Source organism: Asterias amurensis, chromosome 19, assembly GCF_032118995.1.
Source record: "Asterias amurensis chromosome 19, ASM3211899v1".
NCBI classification, from domain to species: Eukaryota; Metazoa; Echinodermata; class Asteroidea; order Forcipulatida; family Asteriidae; genus Asterias; species Asterias amurensis.
This window is the reverse complement of record NC_092666.1, coordinates 3,920,461-3,945,421: the sequence shown is the minus strand read 5'-3', so window position 1 is coordinate 3,945,421 and position 24,961 is coordinate 3,920,461. Positions and strand designations below refer to the sequence as shown.

Sequence of the window (24,961 nt, the reverse complement as noted above, 5' to 3'; positions counted from 1 at the left end):
AACCTTACTTGGTAAACAAGTAATGGGGAGAGGTTGATAGTATAAAACATTGTGGGAAAAGGCTCCCTCTGAAGTGAAGTAGTTTTCGAGAAAGAAGTATTTCTTTCCCCAATTTGACTTCGAGACCTCAGATTTAGAATTTGAGGTCTCGAAATCAAGCATCTGAAAGCACACAACTTCATGTGACAAGGGTGTTTTTTCTTTTAAAATTATCTCGCAACTTCAACGACCAATTGAGCTCAAGTTTTCAAAGGTTTGTTATTTTATGTATATGTTGAGATACACCAAGTGAAAAGACTGGTCTTTGACAAGTACCAATGGCGTCCAGTCGCTTTAAGTTTTTAATAACTCCTAAAGATATTTCTAGGAAATCTGAATACAAGTAATATTAATCTTGACTTTTTTTTTACATAACAGCAGATAATTCTTTATTGTATATTAGTGATTAAGCTGATCACACAACTACACAACTCAAATGTTTTTATTACATTTTTATGTATGCTTCTTGTTGTAAAGTACTATGATTTTTTTGTTAAACAGTTATCGTGTTAAATAAAAGAATAAAGAGTGATTTGTTAAAATATATTTTAGATACTGAACCCAATCACCACGAGAATTTGTTAAAAAATATAATTATAATATGCAAAATAGTGGCCCATAGTATACAACAGTTGTTATGATAAGACGGTGAGAAATTTTATGCGGCATAAACATTGTAAAAATGAAATGAAAATTAGAGACACTCATTCAAACTTTTGAAAAGGTGCACTTTTTTTACACAAGCTACCTCAACAAAAATTACGTTTTTTTTACATGCTAAAATCTCATCAAATCTAACCATTGAATTTGTAACACTGAATACCCTTAGATATGAAGAGGGACTGGAAACCAGTCTAGGGTTCCTTTAAAAAAAGTACAATAAACGTTGATCACTTTAGTACGGTCTAAAAAGTGTTAATAAAAATATCAGTTATTTTAATCAGAATAAACCATAACGATAATGTGACCAAGTACCTTTTGGTATGATTACGTGACAGTTTGTAAGAAAAAAATAATATCCAAAGAAACAAAAATACAAATCGTGATTATAATAGTAGCCCAAAAAGACCTGTCCAAAATAGCGAAGTACAATAATTAGGATTACAAAGAAACTAACGAGTTATTTGACTGTTAAAAGTATACATGCAAACAGTGTAGATAAAATTTAAAGTTAACCCTCCTACTGTCCGACTATTCAATAACGTCCAATATGGGTTTGAATGATAAACTATGCCAGCCTTTAATATAAGATGTGGTGAATTCATCTACACAGTACACAGTCAACCCTCCTACTGTTTGACTATTCAGTATCATCCACTGTGGTGAGCAGAGAATTGTTTAAAACATGTCTTCAAAGCAAAGCAGGAAACTGGTTGTGACAGGGCAATTTAAGCAGGTAATTTTTTCTCACTGGTAAGAATTTTTTCATGAAACTGGGTTTTTGGAGGGTTAATTTTAATCTACCACTAAGCCTACATTGTTTCCGTTAAAAAAAAATGAATTCTTATAATGTGCTACATATACAATATACATTCTTAGAGTAAAGCTACAGCGATAAAACATAGCAGCATTGTACCTAATCCCAATAGTAAACACACACTGTACAATATAACTACTGTTTCGAACGACCCCTTAAAGGTGCACTACATATTATTTTAAAAAGATCCCATTTGGTTAAAGTGGCATTCTGCCTACTAAATCGGAAATCTCTGATTACAAATTACGAAATTTATACACAATTGGAATGATGATACATCATTAACTTTTGGAAGGGCAAACTCATTCCATCCCCTACTTTAAAGATAGGGTCATACTTTTGTAAGGACCTCGAAAAGGTTTGTAAATTGTTACTGAAGGACTGCTCCATGTAAAGATGCTAATAGTAATAAGCATCCTGCAGAAATTATTCTGTGTGAAGTTGATTCGGAATCGGTATTTCAAATTTCCAACGATCGTCTGGAGACTTTTGAAAGTTTTCCTACATTAGTTTTGGTTTTAATACTGGCTAGAGATAGGGTTATTATCCACTCGGCCTGGGCTAGGCAACTACTGCGACAAGTGATTGCTTAGTCGAGTCGCGATAACCGTTTTTAAACTACTCAGTTAATCATGCCCCCACGACTACTACAAAAATAGCCGCAACTTCCCTGTGTCGCTCAAGTTACTAAACGCAATCAGACATCAGTGTCACAATCCTTCAATCCTTTCAGCTTAAATTTTACTGCACTGTGCCTGTTTAAATTTGGTTCACATTTTGATTAAATTGATACATAACTGAGTACTGGAGAAGTCAATCTTAGCACAGTATTTCAGACGGAATATTTCTCGGGAAAATTTATAGTTATCAAATTAAAAAATATTACACTCTGAAATTAAATCTGTATAACTTTTCACCAATGCTTTCCTGTGTAGCAACTCTGAAGAATCTAGCAAAAACCTTTCAGACTTTTTCAAATACTGTCCGGCAAATTCTTGAAAACTGGCCTCAATTTCAAAACTAAAAAAAAAGATATTATTTAGCTTTTAAATTACCAAACTTGAATATTCTTTCCGTTTTGTCTGTGTACAATGTTTACCCCATACTGGATGGGCTAACATAGTTTTGTACATTCCTTAATTTTGTCTCCCTTCAATGTTGCATGTCCAGTTTTCTTTTACAGCATTTCCTTCCCACTTCTCCAAATTCTCAATTACTGAATAACACGGAAAATGAATACAAAAGCTGCTGTCCATTGACAATTCAAACTTCGGAATAAAATTGAAATTTTATCTAAACTAACTGAAAACTTGGAAGATTTGGTGACTGAAGAATAGTAGAATACAGAACATGTTAAAACTGTTAAAAGTGCTGGAATGGTTAGACAGATAAATGCCTAAATAGTACTTATAATTATTTGTAAAGTTATGGGTCTAATTTTATAGAGCTGCTTAACGGCCGTTAATATTTTTCCCCTTAACAGTCAAACCACAGAATCGTACAAAAACTGCTTAAGAAGTTAAACGGCAATCCTGCTGAAAGCAGCTCTATGAAATTACATCTCGTTTGAGTTCAGCGTAAGTTTTCCTTTGATTTGGTTTGAGAAGCAAACCCAGTTTCAAACATTGCGAGTGCCTAAAACACTAGAGCATGAAGGGAACAATCTATGACATGTTAAAGATCCGAACGGAATGATAATTAGCCATAATGAGCATTCCTTTCGTGTTAAAGCAGATACCCTGCGGCATGTACTGCTTATCAGCAATACACTTAATATGCTTCCCGCGTGCGGTGTAGTGATGGATCTGTCCAGTGTTGATGTATCCCATGTATCCGGAAATGTAAATCTCGTCGTTACCATCGATGGCGATTCCGGCAGGCTTCATCTTCTCTCCTTCGAAGACGGTCTCAAAACCGAAGGCCTCGTTACCCTTAGCGCCCCATGGGTCGACGGCGACAACCTTGCCCTCGTCGGCATTACTCATGAGGATGAGGTTCTTACCGGTGACGCAGATGAACTCTGGTTTCATGTTGACCTGGATGATGCGTTCGACTTTGCCGTCGATTGGGCTGTGGATACTGATCAACTGACGAGTGAAGTCACCTATAAATAAAAAATAATTTAAAAAATCCTTTTAAAGGCAAAGTTTATCTTTTGTTTTGGGCACAGTTTGATTCTTCAATCCAATAAAAATGTAGATACTATACAGTAAAACAAAACGGTAACAATTTCAAAAGATGTTAGCTTTTTTTGAGATATTGCATTTATCCCACGCATTATATTTAAGGCAGATAAAATTATTTATAGGAACACAATCCGAGAATATTTTCTGACAGTAAAATTTATCGGATTCAACTTTTTGGGCGAAAAACTAGACATCTTTTTAAATGACCACATTCCTTCGAAGTAAAATACTTCCCAGAATGCTTAATAGTATCTGAAACAGCTGCACTTCAAACCAAGTAAGGTTGTATTGCCGTTCATTTTGAAATGGGCTTTTTGATGGGCAATTTGTTGATGGCTTTTGAAGGTTTTGGTGGTTAGAGTTAAACTGAGTTAAATTTTGGAGGTTGAACTGCCAAAGAAGGACCAGAAAACTGACAAGTGCATAAAAGCTGCGTCTCAACTTACCAATGTAGATTCGATCTTCCTTGTCGATAGCAACGCAACGAGGATCCACGGTTCCCTGCTCACTAGGAGCCACTGGGAACTGCAGGACTTGCTTGCGGTCACCGTTGTAAACGGTGGCCAATCCAGAGCGGTCAATCACGACCAGACGATTCTTGGAATCGGAGGCAACATTACGTGCTGTAGAGACAAAATAGTTTGCGGTTGAATAAATAAAAAACTGACAAGAGCAGGATTCGAACCAACACCTTGGAATTAACATTCTGGTGTCTTAAGCTCGGTTCATACTTCCTGCGAATGCGATGCGAATTTGACGTGAATTTGAAATTAGTAGGCATAACTCAATAGAACTGAACGTTATGTCCTGAGTTGTCGCCTTTGATTTATAGTTTTACAAACAAAGTCACAGAAAAATAACAACACCAAAAATATCTTGAGGGATGCTTACCACTTTGAGCTGGGATGCTCACTTTGTGATTGCCTTCGCTCGAACTAATCGCAACACGGTTGTTGTTACGATCGGCCACAGCGATATCTCCATTAGGGCAAGCAGTGATGCCTCTCGCCCACTTAAATTCACCCTCCATGGTTCCTTCCTTTCCAAACGTTGCCATCATGTCCCACTCTCCTCTCTTGACGACCTGGCCAAGAGTTACGTTGTCGGCGGCTTCCTTTGCCAGACCGGTAAACTTCAGGAACGAGAGCTTCTGGTGCACCTGTTGTTAGGAGATTAATAGATTGATGAGGAAGTATTGGAGAGCAGTTTGGAGCCAGCAGCCTAGCTATAGCAAGCTAGACCAATTTCAGAGGTGGGCTCTAAATCCAATTTAGTCCACCATGGACGAACGGTCCAATAACATTATTCATAATTGATTATGGGGAGCCATCATTACTTAAGTGCAATCTGGGGGAAGTCTGCCCAGGTCAAAGTTGCAGTTGAACCCAGTTAACTGGGGTCAACTGGTTCAACTGGATAGTGACCAAACTCGTCCATTTTCCATATTAACCAACTGGTTTGGACTAGGTTTCACTGTGTTCAACTAGGTTTAAATGATAAACCAGTTGGTTGGTGTCTGTCCATTTTTTCATATTAAACCAACTGGTTTTAACTGTGTTTAACTAGTTTATCAACTGGTTTTTAACTAGTTCCAGTTAAACACAGTTTAACTAGGTTCACCTAGAATTTTGACCTAGGTGTGCTGGGAACCACAAGGTATTTTGCTCAGAGTATACTGGGCTACTGGGCGAAAACATTTCTGGGCTGGACCGCCCGGCAAGGTCAACCATGGCAACAATGTGTCCAACATGAATGACTTGTCCACAAATCTAGCCAGAACAGGAATGACTTTTTCGAGTCTCCAGAACTTGCTTACCTGTGGTGGGCTCTTTTCCGTCAGATTCTGGAGGTCTCTCTCCACCGTTGGATGGAGCGAGAGGAAGTCAGAGTCCGTGGCGGTCTCGATGGCGTTACGGGCAACCTCCAAGGAGTGACGAGCCTTACCGATGAAGGATGTTACTTTCTGATCGCTCTGCTGCATTGTCTGGGCTCTCTGCTTCTCAGTATGGTCAATCTCATCCAGTAAGGACTAAAGGAAAACAACACAAATGAAGCATTATTAATTGAGGTTTTGCCGTAGCAGTTATTTTGAGTAGCAGGCCTTGCCCTTCGCTCTTCAATCAATCAATCAATCAATCAATCAATCAATCAAAAGAAATTTATAAAATCCAAAAATGCCAAAATCAAAGTTTGCTCTAAGGCGCCGATGTATTAGCACAAACAGGAGAAACGCTCTTGAAAGGGCACAGCAATTTTCCTTTTGGTAATGAGGAAAATGTGTAGTTTGTAGTTCTTAACATTACTGTTCTAATTTAACAACTCACTTTCTTATTCTTTAGGATTGTTCTTGTCATCTTTCTAACTTGACTTTACTTTTTATACTTAACCTTTCGTTCCTTGATAACAATTTGCTTCTCTTTTTAAAACTCAGTACAATTTACTTTGAATACAGACTGTTTTCCGAATACTCTAACCTTTCTAGTCTTTTATAACTAAAAAGCTTTACTTGTTCTTGCTCAATACCTTTCCTTTCTTGTCTTAGTGCTTTACCTTTTCTATCTTTCCTCATTAAGTAGACTCTTCTAACACTAAAAAGCTTTACTTGTTCATGCTAAATACTTTAAGCTATCTTGTCTTCTTTACCTTTTCTTTCTTTCTGAGCTCAGAGATCTTAGAAGCCACCAGTTCTTGGATACTCTTTCTAGCATCACTGGCATTGATCTTCAGATCATTCTTGACTGTGTTCAATCCCTTCTGCACCTGCTGGAACTCGTTAACAACCTGCAACCATTCAAACAATAATTGATTAATTCCAAATATATTGTAAACAAGATGGCTAAAGGATTCATGTACTTTTTGTATGACACGAAACACATCATGAACGTCCACATACATACATTAAATTTACATGGTAAAAAGCTAGTTATAGTTGAAAGCTGATGTCCTGTAGTTTTTTTAGAAAGTGGTAAAACAATTTCATGAAAGTAGGCTACGTCTTGTGTGAATTATTATACGTAACAAAATAGTATATTTTACTTTTAGAAAGAGAACTTCCATTCTTGTTTTGTTTTAACAAATCAAATCTCACAGGTTACCGGTAAACTGGATATATGTGTTCTTACAATTAAATAACAAAATAGGCCTACAATAGGATTATATATACAAATATTTTACAGTAAGTTAAACATTAAACGAAAATATATAGCATTTAACCAAGACATTAAATAGTGAACATTGACAATAAAAAGAAGACCAACTCCACACAAGGTTTAAAAAGATAGGAATTAAGTAAAAGGACAAAAGCCAGAAGAGAAAGATTTTTATAAAAAGGAACAGCATTTAGGTTTCATTAATTAAGAACATCTTTTAACAAGAATAGCAAAAATTGAACAATAATAAGAGACACAAAATATGGAGCTTCTATGTGCAAAACAAAATATGAAAAAGTTACAATAAATATATGAGGCAATTTCAAACAAAACATAGAATGAACCAAAATAAAACAGAATCAGCTTGACGAATATAAAGAGGTACATGTAACTCATTAAAAGTGTCTTTATAATAAATTATGAGTTTTTTCAACAAGAAGAAAAATAAAGCATCGGGCATGGTAGTGCATGTTTTGGGAGGGAAATTAATGTTTTCATACAAAAGGTCATGTGTGGGTACTCCTAGAACTATGAGGTTCGCTCCCTGCTATTGATTGTTTGCAGGGACGATAGCGGAACGAACCTCTCAGAGTTCTAGGAGTAATGCTTGGGAACAGTTGTTATTTTAGGCTTATTTTGGGGAGGAATAAACTTTTTTAAGAGAAAAGGAACGTGTGTAAGTTTACCTCTTCAGTTTTTGGCAAGAAGTCTCTCATGCTCTGACGGCGTCGATTGGCGGCCTCCCTGATGCTGACAGATTCATGCTGGGGGCGGGCGTGTCCCAAGAAGGCGCATTCCAGACAGATCAACTCGCTGCATGTCTCACAGAAGCAGCGGATCTTCTCGCCTGGATGATTCTCACACTCTGGTGCCTTCTTACGGGCCGGACTCTTCAACTCAATCTTCCCGGTTCGCAGCTCGTCCAACGTTGCGATGGAATGATTCTTGATCATGGCGAAGCGCTTGTGGGCCTCGACGCACCCTTGACACAGGAAGTGATCGCAGTCCATACATCTCGCGATGGCTTCTTTATTCTCATCACACCCGCCGCACTCCAACTTCTTACCCTTGGCACCGAGTAGCTGATCGTGCAGAACCATCTCCTCGACAACTCCGCTCAAGTGAAGGTTAGACTTCAACCCAGCAATCCCGCCGATTGGCAATTCCGTCTCGTCGCCGCACACCGGACACGGGATCCGCGTATTCTTGGGATACTTCATGTTGCGGTATTTCACGAGGCAATCTTCGCAGAAGGTATGGACGCAGTCCATGATTTTGGGCTTGAAGTAGAAGTTTTGGCAGAGGCCACATTTCAGCGACTCTTTGCTGATTTTGTTCAGCACGGTGCTGGCGGCGTTTTTAAACATCGCAGTCATCTTGGCAGATGGTTTCTACGCAAATCTGTGGTCGGGAAAAACACAAGAAAGAATACATAGAATTGGTTATCAATCATCTTGATTTATTTCAATCCGAATTCCTATTGCCCATTGCCCAATAATATTGACTATAGACTTCAACTGGGCCCAATTCCATAAAGCAGAAAAAACTGCTTGACAAAATAATTCATTTGCTAAGCAAACACCAGTCACAGCATGAAAACTTCTGGCTGCCAACCTTTTTCTGTGCTTAGCAAGTTTTTGTGCTTTACAGGCAAATTGGGCCCTGAAATTCTTCCACCCAGATAAATTAACTACTTTTATGTGAACAAGAATCAGAACAAAAAATTAACATCTCAAAAAGATTGTTGCCCATTTTGATTTGCAGCTATCAATGATCAAAAAAGGTATTGATTTGCTAATTAGAAATATGGATAACTTTCCGTATGGCGCCACCACCTTTTCACTCATTTTTACAAAAAGGGATATATCAATCAGGTAAATTAGATACTATATTATTTTATTTCGAATGAAAAAGTGGTGGCGCCATACGGAAACTTTTCCAGAAATATTTCTGAATCCTGCCACCACTTTTTCACTCATTTTGATTTGACAATATCTCACTATATATAATGATAAACCATGAAACACTATTCATAACGAATACTAAAGTGGTGGCAGGATACATACAATCTTCCTAAAACGGCCCAACCCTTGTCAATGCATTATATCGTGCTAATTTGTTGGTGACCGCATCAAATTACAAAATACACAACTCGACCGTCTGCCAGCGCAACTTTGGTCCCTGGCAACGCCTCGCCCAGCGGGCCAGAAAGTCGAGCATACAACCCATACCACACGTACCACCAAAATTAAAACATCACTGATAAAAAGGTGGTAAAATTCATCATTTATTCACAAATTATACAACAACATACCACTGATAAAGACTCTCCTTGCTTCCTAATCAACTCCTATTGCGAAGATTCAGCTTGTTAGTCAACAGAAAACCCTCAAAACATGGGTATTTCGTTGTAAGATTCGGCAAAATTATAGTCAGTAATGACGCGCTGACAAAACACCACGATCTACACCTGTTATTTTTTCAATTATGCTGTGCCAACCACGCATGCGTAAGGTATAACAAAAAACCACAGCCTGTGTACACAAATCGTCATTGAATGAATGGAATTCAAGGAATGTGCAAGAGCCACTATGCCTTTTTGTTTGTGACCTTTGGACAAGCTCAAATCCTTTGGGCATTACTGGCATTTTTAGGGTGGGTTTTAAAAAAAAATATTATTGAAATATGATTATTTTTACGTAAGGGCTTGTTTGCGAACAGTTAATTTTAATTAACAGCTGGAATATATTAAATTATTCCAGCTATTAATTTGGTGGAATTGAAGCGCACTGCGACCGACGGAAACTACTGCTGCCGCAGAAATTATTTTTCAAATTCTAACCTATTTTTTTAAGGAAACACTTTGTGCACGTCGTGCATGTAGGCCTAGCTATCATGTGAATTTTCAAAAAGGGCAACAATAATTTTGAATGTCATAAAAGTTAAAAAATTTCAAAAATCGGTGAGAATAAAGCCGGACTGAGACAAACTCCCGGCTCGCGAAACGTGTTATTTGTTATACCCGTTATGGTCTTTAATAATTGTTAACAATAAATGTTATCAACAAATATTTTATAAATAACAAATAAATATTGATTTATTGTCCAAACCAACAGCGGACAGACCACCAAATTATTACAGGAAAGGTAAATAAAAAATAACTTAACCTTTAAATGAACAATAAAATTAATACCTAGTTATCTCCCAGGTACGCGCGCTTCGCTTCTTTTTTCCAAAAGTTGACTTTGAACTTTGTTTATCTATTTCATCTAGTTCTTCAAATAGTGTACAAAGTTGAGCACATCGCTTCCGATGTCTGCTTGCCTCTATGGTTGATGGTAGCTATATTAAAGGCACTGTATGTACATGTTTGATAATATTGTCAAAGACCAGTATTTTCACATCCCAACATTTGCAACAACAAAAAAACAATACTGTAAAAAGAAAATGGACTTGGTCATCATTGTTGCAGGAAAATAAATGAATGAAAAAACACCCTTGTTGCATTACTTTGTGATGCAAATAATAACTGGGTGAAGTCTTTTATTATTTTAGCGAGAAATTTTCCTCTTTTCAAAAACTAAGTTTTACTGTTAGATACGGAGCTGTTTCCCACAATGTTTTATACTACCAACAGCTCCCCATTGCTCCTTATACCAAGTAAGTTTTTATGCTAACAATTACTTTGAATTAGTAACCAAAACAGTGTCCAGTGCCTTTAAATTTATAACGGTACAATGCAATGTGGCAACGCGGTCCAAACCCATTGTCCAAAACGACCTAAGTAAATTTGCCCTGTGTCTGGAATAAAACACGAATTCACATCTGTTCTTTAAAACTCTTGATGTAACAATCGTGTTTTCCAGTCCCATTCACAAGTCCATAACAACTTAAATGCATGCTCCATCTATACAGAAAGTTATGGATATAGGCCCACTTTAGAGGCTATAAATGTTAAGTATGCAAGTTTTTAGAAGTTATTAATGTTGTGGATTGAGGCAGCGACAAGCCTATATAGGAACTTCACGGTGGAATTCATGAACTTATGAACTGCATGCAGACGTTATGCAAATACTTCGTTGGTGTCCTGCAGGAACACCAAATTTGTCAATGCATTAGGTAACGATAATGATGCTTAAGTTTGTTTTGTTTTCTTTATATACTTTGACTTTACCCTGCCACCCAGCCAGCCCTCGGTCATTTTCCGCAGGCCCAACCCACACCCATAAAACCTCACTTCCCAAAGTCAAACTTGTTTGTATGGAAAAACAGAAGTTTTTATAATCGGGGCGCAAGTTGGAATTTGTTGACTAGTTTCTGAAAGTCAAGATTTGCCTGTGCTTAGAAAGTTTTTATGCTTACGGGTTTTTTGTGGGTCATGAGAGTTTTTGGTAGAGAGGTACACAGTCGCTGTTGTATGGTGTATATGCCTATCTTCATTTTTATCATGAACAAAGTTTCATGATAGCAATGTTGCTATGTGTATACTGATATGATAATAGGGCCTAACGCTAAGTCGCTAAGCCATTTCGATATTACACACTGAACCGGGTCTCATGGATAGCCGATATACGGTCGCCATTCCAGAGCTGTACCGCAAAGCATGGAGTTCAACTTGGATTCTGCGTCGGTTTGACAATGATTTCTCGTTGTTCGGCACATAATATGTGCATTCCTGGTCACACACTGACCCATCAAGGGTCAGGGCTCGATTTAAATAAATAGTTAGGACTCCCAACTTAGGTCAGGACTAGTCTAGGAAATATTTAAAACTCCAGGCTAGTCCTAAGTAAGTATGAGTCCGAGATAGTCTTAACTCTTCGTGAAATCCACCCCATGACCCCTAAAATCCCTAACCGGATTAATTTTCACCCGGAGTTTCTAGAGTGTGGATATCACTGCAACTTCCTTCACCCACCCTACTGCAAGGAGGGCATAACTCCCGTTTACTCCCAAAATAAAATGGCGGTTGACACTTTGATCCTATTAAGTTTTTGAAATCTCATTCCCGTTCAAACTATATCTGGTGTTCAGTGAACACTTATTGTAGTTTGTGGAATGCTCGAGGCCATTTGAAAATCTCTATTGTCAGTCAAATTTCGATTCACAAAAGGCTTTATCAAACCCGGAATAACACGTCCCCAGACCGAGTCAATAAAAGACTGCTTGGGAAGCGAGTTGCATACAGAATAGTCAATAGAGTACACGGAACAGCCGGAAATGTCACCTCGTGTTAGGTCAAATATTATTATTCCTCAACTCAAAAACAGAAAAAGCAAAACATAACATTTGTTCTCTGAGGCAACACTCCTTGCAAAATAAGTTTTCTCAAGTGACTTTTCCACACTTAAAAAAGTTACTTCTCAATATTGCAAAGTTTCAAATTTAAAACATCACGAGGCAAAGTATACACAATTTTGTTGTTGCAACCGTTTGACTGTAATTTGATTAAAGGCAGTGGACACTATTGGTAATTACTTAAAATAATTATCAGCATACAACCTCACTTGGTAACGAGTATGGGGAGAGGTTGACAGTATAAAACATTGTGAGAAACAGCTCCCTCTGAAGTGACGTAGTTTTCGAGAAAGAAGTAATTTTGCACGAATTGGATTTCGAGACCTCAAGTTTAGAATTTGAGGTCTCGAAATCAAGCATATCAGAAAGCACACAACCTCGTGTGAGAAGGGTGTTTTGTTTTCTTTCATTATTATCTGACTCGCAACTTCGACGACCGATTGAGTTCAACTTTTCACAGGTTTGTTATTTTATGCATGTTGAGATACGCCAAGTGAGAAGACTGGTCTTTGACAATTGCCATGTGTGTCCACTGTCTTTAATGCGGATATTATAATAAAAGGTTTTTATACTATGAAAATTTCATTCAACATGTGCCGTGCGTTTAGGGAGGATATCACCGAAAATCTCGAGCAGTTTAATACGTCCAATGAGGAAGTAATTGGAGCACACAATCTGATAATCATATCCGACAGCAAATGTTTCTAAGATTCAAACTAAATTATTCAAAATAATTATCGGCTCAATGCACAAGCTTGCTCAGGGAACCATAACCTTGCTTCTTAATGGGTCCCTCCACAGTTTCATGAATGTCTATGCTTATTACTCATGAAAATACCTGATCAAACATATTAACTTGTTTCTTAATTTCCAATTTACATTTGATTTGATTTGATTTTGGTTGTGATTTTGATACTGTGGAAACTGTTTGATTGATATTGATTGATTCGATATCATTTTCCATAACCAGAGAACTTCAAAGTGCAACTATTGTTAAAATGTTTTAATGCCATTGAAAGCTGATGTGTATATAGTTTTCCCTTTAAAGTATTTGATATTTTAAATCTGGACGGTCTCTATACGAACGTAAGACAGGTAGTTCAACTTCTTTACGCATTTACAAGTTCAAAACACAGTTCAGCTGGCAGGTATTTTACGAGGGCAGTGAGACTAAAAGGGTCAAATCGACATAATCAGATGGCAATCCATCAATAGAACAGTTTATTTGATTTATGCTCAACAGCTTTTCCAGATGCTTATGGGTTGATGAACAAAGCAAGAGTAGTACCGAGGGAGAGGGGAACAGGGCCCAATGTCAAGGCCGTCTGTCAGCTCCAATTGCCCGTTGGTCCCCTGACAGCAACCAGGAGGTTGGACTCGTATTACCGCTCAAAACCAAGGATATATTATCAGTGTTGTTTTTTGGACATTCCTAAAATTTGAGTGCGTTTTAATGCACCCTAAGTGCAGAAAAGTGTGAAATCAAAATAGATTGTTTCAAACCAAATAAGTACATGAATTGCGCCCACCGTTCAACCCATTCATGGCCACTATTGTTTCTGAAGTGTGCATCAGTATAATTTTCATTCGTTTCTAATGTGCCAAAATTTTGTGGGAATAGTAAAATTATTCAAAATGTTTCAAACGTTTGTGTTTGTGACAGAAAAACTCTCAGGCCTGATACTTCACGGAGGCAACGAAGGCGATTGCCTGCGTGTCCCCTGGTCATTGCCTCGGTGCCCTTGAAATGCTCCAGTACAAATTTGCAATTTCATCATAGGGTGCCCTTTACCAAGAAGAAAATGCCTTGGTGCCCTTGCCCTTTAAAAAACGAAGCATACAGCCCTGAACTCCCCTTCATTGTACAATTTTACAAAACAAGGGTCTGGACACGTTTGCTAATTATACTCAGTCAAAACAAAAGGCTATTTATAGCATACAAACTTGGTAACGAGAAACGGAGAGCTGTTGACACAATGGTAACCCGACGTATCGTAATTTTTGAGGAACATGCAATTTCTCAGTCAAATTTGAGTCCGAGAAAGACTTCAGGCCTATAGACTTTCTCAGGCATCTGAAAACACACACATAATTTTATTGAAGCAAGGTTTTCATGCATTCTCATTGCAACTTCGATGACAAATAAACACATAGTCAGATTTACGTCATCAACCGTCATAATAAAACAACCCACATTATTCCTCGGCACACAATGCATTTCGCTTAGATCATAATTAGCATTCATATTGTTATTATGAGTCAATAACTCTGTATACAACAGTCATATCAAAGGTATGTGAACTGATTTATATAATAGTTCGTTCTCAATGAAGTATGACTGATGGGCTGATCATGACAGCACAGTGTTATGAAAATATTAGCAGCAGTCGATTTTTCATTGTAATAATAATAACACCATATTGATTCAGAACAAACAGTCCATTCAAAAAATGATAATAAAAGAAAAGCAACCTTGGCCTAATTGTGTATGAGTAGGTCTGACGGAAACCTACGGTGATCCTGAAAGGACATGGCAAACATGTGTACTTTGCATTCATGAACTTGTTTGACTGAAATTCAATACACCACGTTCGGAATTGATGATGGTCTGCTTTCTTCTTGGACATCAGTATCACCGGAATGTTTTTACACTAAACAAACGCTCAGGTCAAATATAACGGGAGGAGAGTGGATTTGTTTCCCCCATGGGGTCAAACTTGAATCAGCCACATCAAACTCCGAAATTGTTTTTTGTTTGTTTTGTTTTGCCTGTAATCGACTGAGGAATACCTCATCAAAATTGTAATGACAGATATTTTTACACTGTATTTGCAAAAGAAATAGTGATTTGTTTTTAAACAATTTGTAAAGTGGATGCAATCTAGATTAAAATGGTTTGCATTACTTTTAACTTATTATCCCAAGGTGTACAATTTTGATTTGTCACTTTTTTTTCTTCTTTCATCTTCACCTTAAGTTCAAAATCTATGGCAATAAGTAGTATAACGGCAAATTATCTTCAAAAGTTCGTTCGCAATTATTTCTTTGAAAGTTGTTGGACAACACACATTCCCTCGTGCACGGAGAGAAAGTTTGGTAAATATTTCCGGCGTATCCTGCCTGGCATCACTTTTTCACTCATTTTTACAAAAGGAATATCTCATTTTGGGTAAATTAAATACTGCTTTGTTTCAACGAATGAAAAAGTGGTGGCAGCAACGTTTTCCAAGTTTTCAAATTTTTTCAAGTTTAAGCTGAAATGGTTTTAGCTAACCATGGAGGTAGAAATACAATAAAAACCAATGAATTTAGATATTACAGATAATGTAATAAATATAGTTTGGATAGTCAATCAGGAAGTTATACACAGCGGTTTTTGGCAATTGTCAACCCGTGGATTACTTCAATGTTGAGTTACACCAATAAAGTAATATTCAACAAAGTGATCAATCAATCATAGATCAAAACATGGAGCTTTTAAGATCCGTGATCAAATTTCAAATAGAATTTTTAGAATTTGCCACACTAGAGTGGATACACTCAATATTGCACGTCCCCACCCTGTGACAAAATGCACCCATCAAAAGTACCGACCACACACCAAGTAAAATTCATTTCAGGACACGTACCTTCACTATCCGCAATTTACGTATGAAAAACCACCTGCTAACTTACGATACAATTAGGTTTACAAAACAACACTTACCTTTCAAGAAATATTCCACCCAAACCAGCACTTTATAATTGCAAAGGGGAGCACTTTATTCCTGTGTCAACCAGTACCAATCGGACACAATTTGCAAGGCAGGGACCTACACGTACACACACAGTAAGCAATACACCAATAGTAACGCTCTTTTTCAAAGGACGCGAGTGTATGAATGGGCGTATTCAAATAATGTTATTTTGTTAACGGCACGCTAGACTGGTTCGGTACTGACTCACTGTTACGCCGTGTGAGTCAAAGCACAGTGGCGGGGGTAAGACTGTAAACAACTAATGTGAAAATATTTTAGTGCATTGGACTTCGCTCGGTAAACGAGACTACATTGTTATTAATAGATAAATGACTGGTGATGTGCTCATGTAGCCCTGAGAAAACAGGTTATTAAAGGCACTGGACACATTTAATTTTAGTAATTACTCAAAATTATGCAATTAGCATAAAAAGTTACTTGGTAACGAGTGATGGAAAGCTGTTATAGTATACAATATTGTGAGAAACGGCTCCCTCTGAAGTAACGTAGTTTTCAAGAAAGAAGTAATTTAAAGGAATCAGGAGAGTACTAAAGTATACAGTGCTGTCAATATACATAGCTCTACGGCTATGGGCTAACACACATCGTTGTATGGGTAAAAAACAAAAATTTGTATTCTATATCCCCGAAGCAAATTTAACATCTATTAGGAAAGAAGTAATTTCTCGTTCAAAGACTTCAGGCATGAAGCCTTTTATTATGCATATGAAAGCACAACCAAAATTCAACAAGGGTTTTCTATCATTGTTCTCTTGCACATTCGATGACCAATATCCCAAATTTTCACAGTTGTGTTTTTATTGATGCATAAGTTGCATGGGATACACCAAGTGGGAATACTGGTCTTTGACAATGACCAAAGGTGTCCATTGCCTGTCTGTATATTATTTTGTAGTCGCGTTTATAAAATTGTTTTGGAGTAGCTTTTCTCAACTCAAGATATCAGTGATAGCTTATGGCACGGAATAATCGCCGTGGTCATGTTGTTATATTGCATGTATTTCATAGCGTGTTTTTAATGCGTATATTATTTTTTTTTACAGGCGACTTGCAACCAGCATGAAACGAAACCAACAACAATAAAACTAGGAATGTTGAAACCAAGCCGGGTTAACAGTAGTCATTGAAGCTACTTAACGGGCAAACAGACAAATAATACTGTGTTATTTTCTATTGTGCTGGTGTCTATCTGTACAATCGGATAATAAATATACGGGTTGCATTATGCTGGGTCTATTAAAATGTGCAGACTGTATCTGTCACTGTGTTGTGCTATACGGAATTAAAATAACATTTATTTCAGAGCTGTTTTATTTATAACTAAATGTAATGGTAATTTCACCAAACTGACAATAAATGCATTTTCTCGCACTAGACACGTTTATTACTTTTCAAAGACCAGTATTTTCACTTGGTGATCCAAGAGAGAATACTAGTCTTCACTAAAATGCTGGGACTCTTCACTAAAAAATTCTTGTTGCCTACTTCGCGTCTGCGCCCTATGCTGGACATCCACCAAATGGAGTTTGCACATCAGTAGCATAATAATAGGCCTAACGTAACACAGAATAGGCCTATGCATACATTATTGGCGTGATATCCCATCATGGGACTTTGCCGAGTACTATTGAAGTAGAAATACAAAAACAAAAAAATATGTGGAAATGTTGGGACTTGTTGCACATTAATCTGTACGCTTTCAGACGCCTATAAAAGGATTAAGGCTTGAAGAATTTCAATATTTTTTATTTTGAGTGAGAAATCACGCTTTTGTCTAAATCTAGACTTGATGACAAGTCGTTAGGCGCTGCCTATTTGTCTGCCTTTCATGCAACAGTCACAGTGCGATGTTACACATGCAACAGTCGTAGGTAGCGCGAGGCAGCTCTAACTGCGACTGACTCTCACACACACATACTGGGATCGAGGGTGTGTGTATCGTCCCCGCAGCTACACCGCGCTGTAACTACACACCGCGCTTAACAATTACCGTCTTGACTTCAAGACTAGTCTAAATCTAAACTACGAGGAGGGCAGGGAGCCGTTTCCCCAAATGTCTGATACTATCAACAGCTCTCCTTTGCTCGTTTACCAAAAAGAAAGTTTCCATGCTGACGATTTTTTAATAGTTATAAAAGTCCACAATTGTTTTTATTTGGCGCTCTGCAAAGAATCCTTTAGGTGTACAGCTTAAACATAATGTTATTCCGTTCAGCCTATACATTAAAAATAATTTTATTCTCGGCAAATAAAACAAATAACGTCACTCATTGAATTTAATAACATGAAGAAAAAGAAACAACTCAAAAGGTGAGGTGTGCGATATATTATCATTAACTAGATGTGTTTATTTGTACAAAGATTATACTATGTATTTCAATAGTTCCTGCTATTCATTCCAATGAGTCGATCAATCAAAAATTGGCTTCTAACGGAAAAAAAACACCAGTAATGATAATGAATAAAATGCTACACAAAGCTTTACACAAATATACATAATACTTTAAGTCAAAAATATCATAATATTTAGGTACAGAAAAAGCAGAGTGCATCAAACTGTACTTCTTAGGCATAATTAGAACAATATTATATTTCATTTTTTCTGCATTGAAGTATTTGTTTTGAAGATTCGTTTGATCCACTCTAGCCCAGCGGTCACTCAAAAGCCGATGCAAACCGCCTTGGCTGATGGTCCTGGTATGCTGCCTGAAAAGAATACAAAACAAAGACTGAAAGATGTAAACTTGTGGTTACCAGCCAAACCACGTGTACAGTTTATGACTGGTCGTTAAGCAGAGTAGACATTTCTGTTGAGCAGTTTTATGAAATTTTACCCGCAGATTAAAGGTATGCCTGCATTATAGAATTATGTTGAGGAAATTAAAATTCTTTATTTTAAAGGAACACGTTGCCTTGGATCGGACGAGTTGGTCTATGAAAAACGTTTGAAACCATTTTGTTATGAAATGCATATTGTTAGAAAGATGTTTTAAAAGTAGAATATAATGATCCGCACAAGTATCACTCAAAATTGCACGGTTTTCATTTTACGTCGCGAACTAACACGGTTGGCCATTTATGGGAGTCAAATTTTTGACCCCCATAAATGGCGACCGTGTTTGTCGACAGGTTAAAACGAAAACCGTGCAATTTCGAGGCATATTTGTGTAGATCATTGTATTCTACTTTTACAACATTTTTCTAACCATACCGATTTTATAACAAACGGTTACATAACGCTTTTCAAAGACCAACTCGACCGATCCAAGGCAACGTGTTCCTTTAAACTTAAGAATAACGGAAATAATTCGAATAAAATGATAAAAATTACAGAATCCACTGATTTTGATCAAGAAGACCTAGAAAGTCAATTATTATTATATATCTATATATATGTATATTTTTTTTTTTGGCGTACGAAAACCATTTATTACAACTACAACAAAATCATTTGAAAGACTTACCACCAAATAAATCCAAAAATAAGAAGTGAACGGTTCCAATTGAGATGAAACTACGTTAGTTATGCACATGTTCCCTATTGAAAGATTATTCCGAAAAGGGTAAACGTATCTCATCTCAAGACAGTATTTTGCAGGGGTTGAACCCCTTGGCGCTTCGGTGTAAAAAAAAATCCAAAACAGTGAAACCTTACCATGAATAGACTCGTCTTCCAGTCCGTTGCATATTTCCCGATACTCTGTTGATGCAATCAGGGCGTTGAGGGCGGGATTCCACCATGTCGCTAACGTATTATCCTTCCTCATCATCATGCTGTATCCCTGCAAGGCGCACCCATCGATGCGATCTGAGGCTAGCTTTAGGTTATTTTTTACGCCCAGGAATTCACTGATGAAAACAGCATCCACCTGCAATGAAAACACTACTTGTTATTTTGTTATCAGTCTTCTGCCTAAAGCAAGCAGCTAGTCGAACGTAATGAGACCAATAATATTACCCGGCGCGGTAGTGATGATAATTAATAACGACCCACTAAACCTAATCCAGTCCCGGCCAATTTGCTACATTCCGCCCAGGTAGTAAAGAAACAGGACAGCTCTTTTCAGAACCGAGAAGCCTTTCGAATTCCGAAAAACTACTCCGCGGTAGTAGAATAAAGCAAGACAAGTTCTCAAAAGAACATTATTTACCTGGCAAGTAGATACACACATGCTGTTTGAGAATGTTCAACTGAGAACATCACAAATCTAAAAATGAGGATATAGCCTCGAATCAAAGACTACCTCTGCAGTAATATTATTGTTCATATGTTCATAAATGTACCCACCTCGCCATTGTTTACTGCTGAGAGTAAATCCTGCTGAGTTAAAAAGTTAATAACTCTTCCCTCCGTCAGGCCCTATAAAAAAGGATCAGAGAAATTTATTTTAGAAGCAAAGCTTGATATAGGCATGTGGTCGCTATTAAAAGACATGCATATGCATTGAGACAAAGGATTACAATTACAATTCGGTGAATCAAAATTTTAGTCTTGCTTGGTGACGTTTGTTGGCTACATCATTAAAGGCAGTGGACACTATTGGTAATTACTCAAAATATTTATTAGCATAAAACCTTTCTTGGTGACGAGTAATGGGGAGAGGTTGATGGTATAAAACATTGCGAGAAACGGCTCCCTCTGAAGTGCCATAGTTTTCGAGAAAGAAGAAATTTTTTCACGAATTTGATTTCGAGACCTCAGGTTTAGAACTTGAGGTCTCGAAATCAACCATCTAAACGCACACAACTTCGTATGACAAGGGTGTTTTTTTCTTTCATTATTATCTCGCAAGTTCGATGACCGATTGAGCTCAAATTTTCACAGGTTTGTTATTTTATGCATATGTTGAGATACACCAACTGTGAAGGCTTGTCTTTTACAATTACTAATAGTGACCACTGCCTTTAATGAGCTTTAGGCTGAGATGTTTAAATGTTTCCTATGGAAAAAAAGTGCTTATTTAACACATGTTACTGGCAAAAATGTCATACCATAAACATTGTTTGTGACTGGTATTTAGCTGTTGTTTACTTTGCATAACAACTGATTTGAATCATCAATCCGCGCCGGTAATCTAATTTTACTTTTAAGCAAGGTGTTTGTTTTTGCTTAAGCAGCTCCATGAAATTGGGCACAGGACGAGTGACAGGGAGAATGAATGACCATGAGGGGCTAAGCCATTGATATTGGTTACATTTATAGTATACATATTTTGTAACTTAAAATAATATTTACCACGACTTCTGTCAGGCTTTGTATGCAATCTTCATCTTCAATATAGTAGCGTAAAAGACCGATGGTCTTTCCGGTGATGTTACGCCAGTTGAAGTCGCTCTGTGGGGTACCAGACTTCACCATGAACACGGCGAGGTGTTTCTTAGCGTGCGCCTCGGTGAACGAGAAAGTGCGCAAACGGCGATATGTAACTGGCCATCCTGAGTGGACAGTAAAAACAAAAGTCAATCAAAGTTAATTAATCATGAATTAAATAAGTTTGTTTGTTCTGTTTTGTTTCTTCTTTCTTAGTCTTTCCAAACACAAGTAGGATATTGCGCCTCCACAAGACTGTTTTTTGTTATGTACTGGAAATTTAATTTTTTTTTTAAACAAAATGTGTAAGGGTAAATGTTTGCTGTCACTGTTTAACGCTCTACCAATTTGAGCACAAAATTTCACAGATTAATTTTTTTGTTATTTTATGCATATAGTTTGGGATACATAAAGTTAGTCTATACTGTCTTTGACATTGTGACAATAATACCGACGTCTTGTATAGCGCACGATCTACCAACAAGGTATACAAGGTGCTAAGATACTTTTTTTTAAAGAAAGAAAGGTTTTCGAAGTTGTGAAATTCTGAGACCCAATTATAAAGCACCTAATAAGGGTACAATGTTCTACGGCGCATTCAACAGCCACTACCAGGAACACCAGGGCGAACCCATTCTCTTAGCGATTAGTGTTACTGGTATGTTTTAAGTGCATTTTACACAACGCACGGGACCAACGGTTTTAAGTCCCACTCGAAGGTGTCCAAAGCCTTTGATAAAATAAATAACTGTACCTGTGCATGCATCATACCACCTTCCCAGAAGCCCAATACCACCTCCCTGTTTCTCGATTTCCTCTCCTATAGATTCCCAGCATCGGTTGTAGTCATCCCAATCTAGTCGGCAGCTCTTTTTAGCAATCTTACAAACTGTAAACACGTCAACAATGAATTGATTATTTACAATGTTATAGTCATTGTACTATATAATATTCAGTAATCATCAGTATTTTGTTGTGTGAGGTGTCCCAAAGCGTACTAGCAAACAAAAAGCTGTGGCACAGGTTTGGGGATGCCGGCCGGGCAAAAGTTTTCTGACGTCAGGTGATGAGACTGAAAATAAAGGGACTCACACGGAATTGACACTTGAGCCAAGTCTGTATACGAGTTGGCGGCAGGGGATATGATGGCTACGACATTTGCTAAGTCTAGAGTGTTTTATCCATCGTACAATTGCAACTGTAATTTCTGCCAGCCTAACCCTTCAAAATCCAATCGAGGTACTTCTAACCTGCGTTAACGACATCAATGTTGTAGCCTTTGACCTGGCCACTCTCAGGTTCGCTGTAGTAAAACAAAGAATTATAACGGTAAAAGTATACAAATAACTTGAAGAAACAATAATTAATTTGAAGAAACAATATAGTTTCAAATGGCATAATAGCGTATAGCTTGTTAACTTTTAGCAATCATATTGTGCTATAGAAGTTTTTTCAAAGGAAAGCAAGCGAATCTATTTGTCCTAAATTATTGTTAAATGCATATAAATTGGATGATTTAACAATAATGTGATTAATCTCGAAATTGTCTTTGGACCAAACGCACAACGACTTGAATCAGCACTTTCAAGTTTTACTCAACACAATCAAATTAACCGCAATAAAATTATACAAGTATTGTACTCTATGGTCACAAAACTTACACGTATTCGAGTCTATTACTGTAATCTCCAATAGCAAATGTCCAAACTCGATCGGTGGTTTCTGGTATTTCAGCCGCTACTGGAACTATGGAGATTAAATTAATTAACAGAGATTGCACACAAAGGGCTTTTAAAATCAAACATCATGGAACTTCTAAAGATTCCACACGGAGTTTTGCTTACGGAATTTAATTAAAACAAATAACTATTACAAATTAAACTTAACCCCCCCCCCCCCCCAAAAAAAAAAAAAAAAAAAAAACATGAAAAAAATGAGAGGTTTAACATGCCTAACAAATTAATTCCTTAATATGGAAAAGTATTGCATAGGCCCTGTACCTATATAATACAGGGAAAAGCAGAGATTAGTGCTATAAATGAATCTGCGTTTATAGGTATGACAAATGAGAATTGAAACAAATATATCGATTGTTTAGACTGTTAAAAAAATTGCAAAACTTGCACTAACCTGTTTGTTGAACTGTCATTTCATTTTTAACATCAACGTAAATATTGCCTGTATTGGCAAGTCCAATAAACCCGAACAGCAGCGCAATAGATGCTACTACCAACGCTACGACAACCAACGCAGGACCACCGCATTTCTCTCGGCCACAACAGCCGTACTCCCGACGCTCTACACGGTTCATTTTAGCGAAGGTAACCTTGGACGGGTAATTTCTCTCGGTAGAATTCTCTCCTTGCTTGGTGGTGTTTGTTGTGTCACCATTTTTCGGCAAGACCATGTCCGCCTCAGGTACCATAATAGCTGGTTGGTTTGTTTCGCTCATTTTCCACCCTTTTTTCGGCGTATTCTTTGATATTATGGTGTGACACAGCCAGTATACTTACGAGAGCTGATTCAAGTTTCATGGATTTCGCACAAACACAAAAACATAACCTTGGGGAATAGCTTGCAAAGAGTATAAGTGGAGACTAGCCCTGCTGGCTGCCTTGCACTTTCGTGTTATGATACAGCACAGAGGAAGGGTCATATAAAAGGGCTAAACTTGAGACCATGATAGCAAGTCTATGTGCAAACGTATTAATTTTTTACTGAAAAGCAATAATAGTCAATAATCCGGGCCACAAGTTCTACTCCAATGCCTCCATTCATGAGAGAACAATATTTGAAACGTGTGAAGTTGTGTGTGACATGACCTTACAAGTATTTGTTTGTGTAACTCCCTCTACAGCATTATTTTTTACATTGGCTTGATTTCAATTTCTTTTCCAGAAAGTCATGCAGTGACCTCCGGGTCTTACTATTTTGTTGTGTGAAATCTGAGCTAAACCTCTGCTCATGTTGATTCCTGATCCTCTGTAATCATTTCTGCAGAAAAAGAGCCCTATTTAATAAGGCCTGTGTAAGCACAACAAATTGCTTAGCATATTGCTTAGCAGGAAAATGGTTATTAGCCAATTTGCATTGTTGTGACTAGTGCCACACCCATAGTCACATAGAAATAAAAATTCGCCCGTGGCCCAATTTCCTAGAGCTGCTAAGCACATCAATTTGCTTGGCATGAACTTTTTTACCTTGATAAAAACTGGATTACCAACCAAATTACCACGTGATTTTTCAGGATTTAGCAAACAACAGCTAAAAAAAGCAAAATGCAACAAATGGAAATTTTGGTTGGTAATCAAGTTTTTATAAGAACGGAATTTCATGCTAAGCAAATTATTTGTGTGCTTAGCAGCTCTATGAAAATAGGCCCTAGTTTCAGCTCTCATCCACTGCAATAATTATTATAGTTCTTCAATCGGTGCACACTTTACAACAATACCCATCAAAGTAGTTGAATTCCTTCTTCCATGTTTGTTTAGCAAATCATCACTATACTGCTAAGCACATCAATTTGCTTAGCATGAACTTTTTTACATTGATAAAAACTGAATTACCAACCAAATTACCACGTGATTTTTCAGGATTTAGCAAACAACAGCTAAAAAAAAGCAAAATGCAACAAATGGAAATTTTGGTTGGTAATCAAGTTTTTATAAGAACGGAATTTCATGCTAAGCAAATTATTTTTGTGCTTAGCAGCTCTATGAAAATAGGCCCTAGTTTCAGCTCTC

The 24,961-nt window shown here is 37.3% G+C and overlaps 2 protein-coding genes across 3 annotated transcripts; both read right to left on the bottom strand.

Moving 5' to 3' along the window:
* Positions 1 to 118: 118 nt before the first annotated feature.
* Positions 119 to 16,013, bottom strand: LOC139951285 (E3 ubiquitin-protein ligase TRIM56-like). Of its 2 annotated transcripts, none has more exons than XM_071950090.1 (7): positions 15,856 to 16,013; positions 7,538 to 8,252; positions 6,346 to 6,483; positions 5,519 to 5,731; positions 4,594 to 4,861; positions 4,149 to 4,325; positions 119 to 3,620 (listed from the first exon to the last, which is right to left on the bottom strand). In XM_071950090.1, the coding sequence occupies exons 2-7, from the start codon at positions 8,225 to 8,227 to the stop codon at positions 3,181 to 3,183; spliced, it is 1,926 nt and encodes a 641-aa protein (XP_071806191.1). In that variant the 5' UTR covers positions 8,228 to 8,252; positions 15,856 to 16,013; the 3' UTR covers positions 119 to 3,180. The 2 variants fall into 2 exon arrangements, with proteins under 2 accessions (XP_071806191.1, XP_071806192.1); XM_071950091.1 differs by lacking the exon at positions 15,856 to 16,013 and adding an exon at positions 9,166 to 9,322.
* Positions 16,014 to 17,922: 1,909 nt separating this feature from the next.
* LOC139951558 (L-arginine-binding protein-like) lies at positions 17,923 to 23,825 on the bottom strand. The gene is made up of 8 exons (XM_071950501.1): positions 23,349 to 23,825; positions 22,880 to 22,964; positions 22,469 to 22,521; positions 21,973 to 22,107; positions 21,144 to 21,343; positions 20,196 to 20,267; positions 19,563 to 19,776; positions 17,923 to 18,613 (listed from the first exon to the last, which is right to left on the bottom strand). Exons 1-8 carry the CDS (start codon positions 23,668 to 23,670, stop codon positions 18,567 to 18,569), a joined length of 1,128 nt encoding a protein of 375 aa, XP_071806602.1. The 5' UTR covers positions 23,671 to 23,825; the 3' UTR covers positions 17,923 to 18,566.
* Positions 23,826 to 24,961: the final 1,136 nt, after the last annotated feature.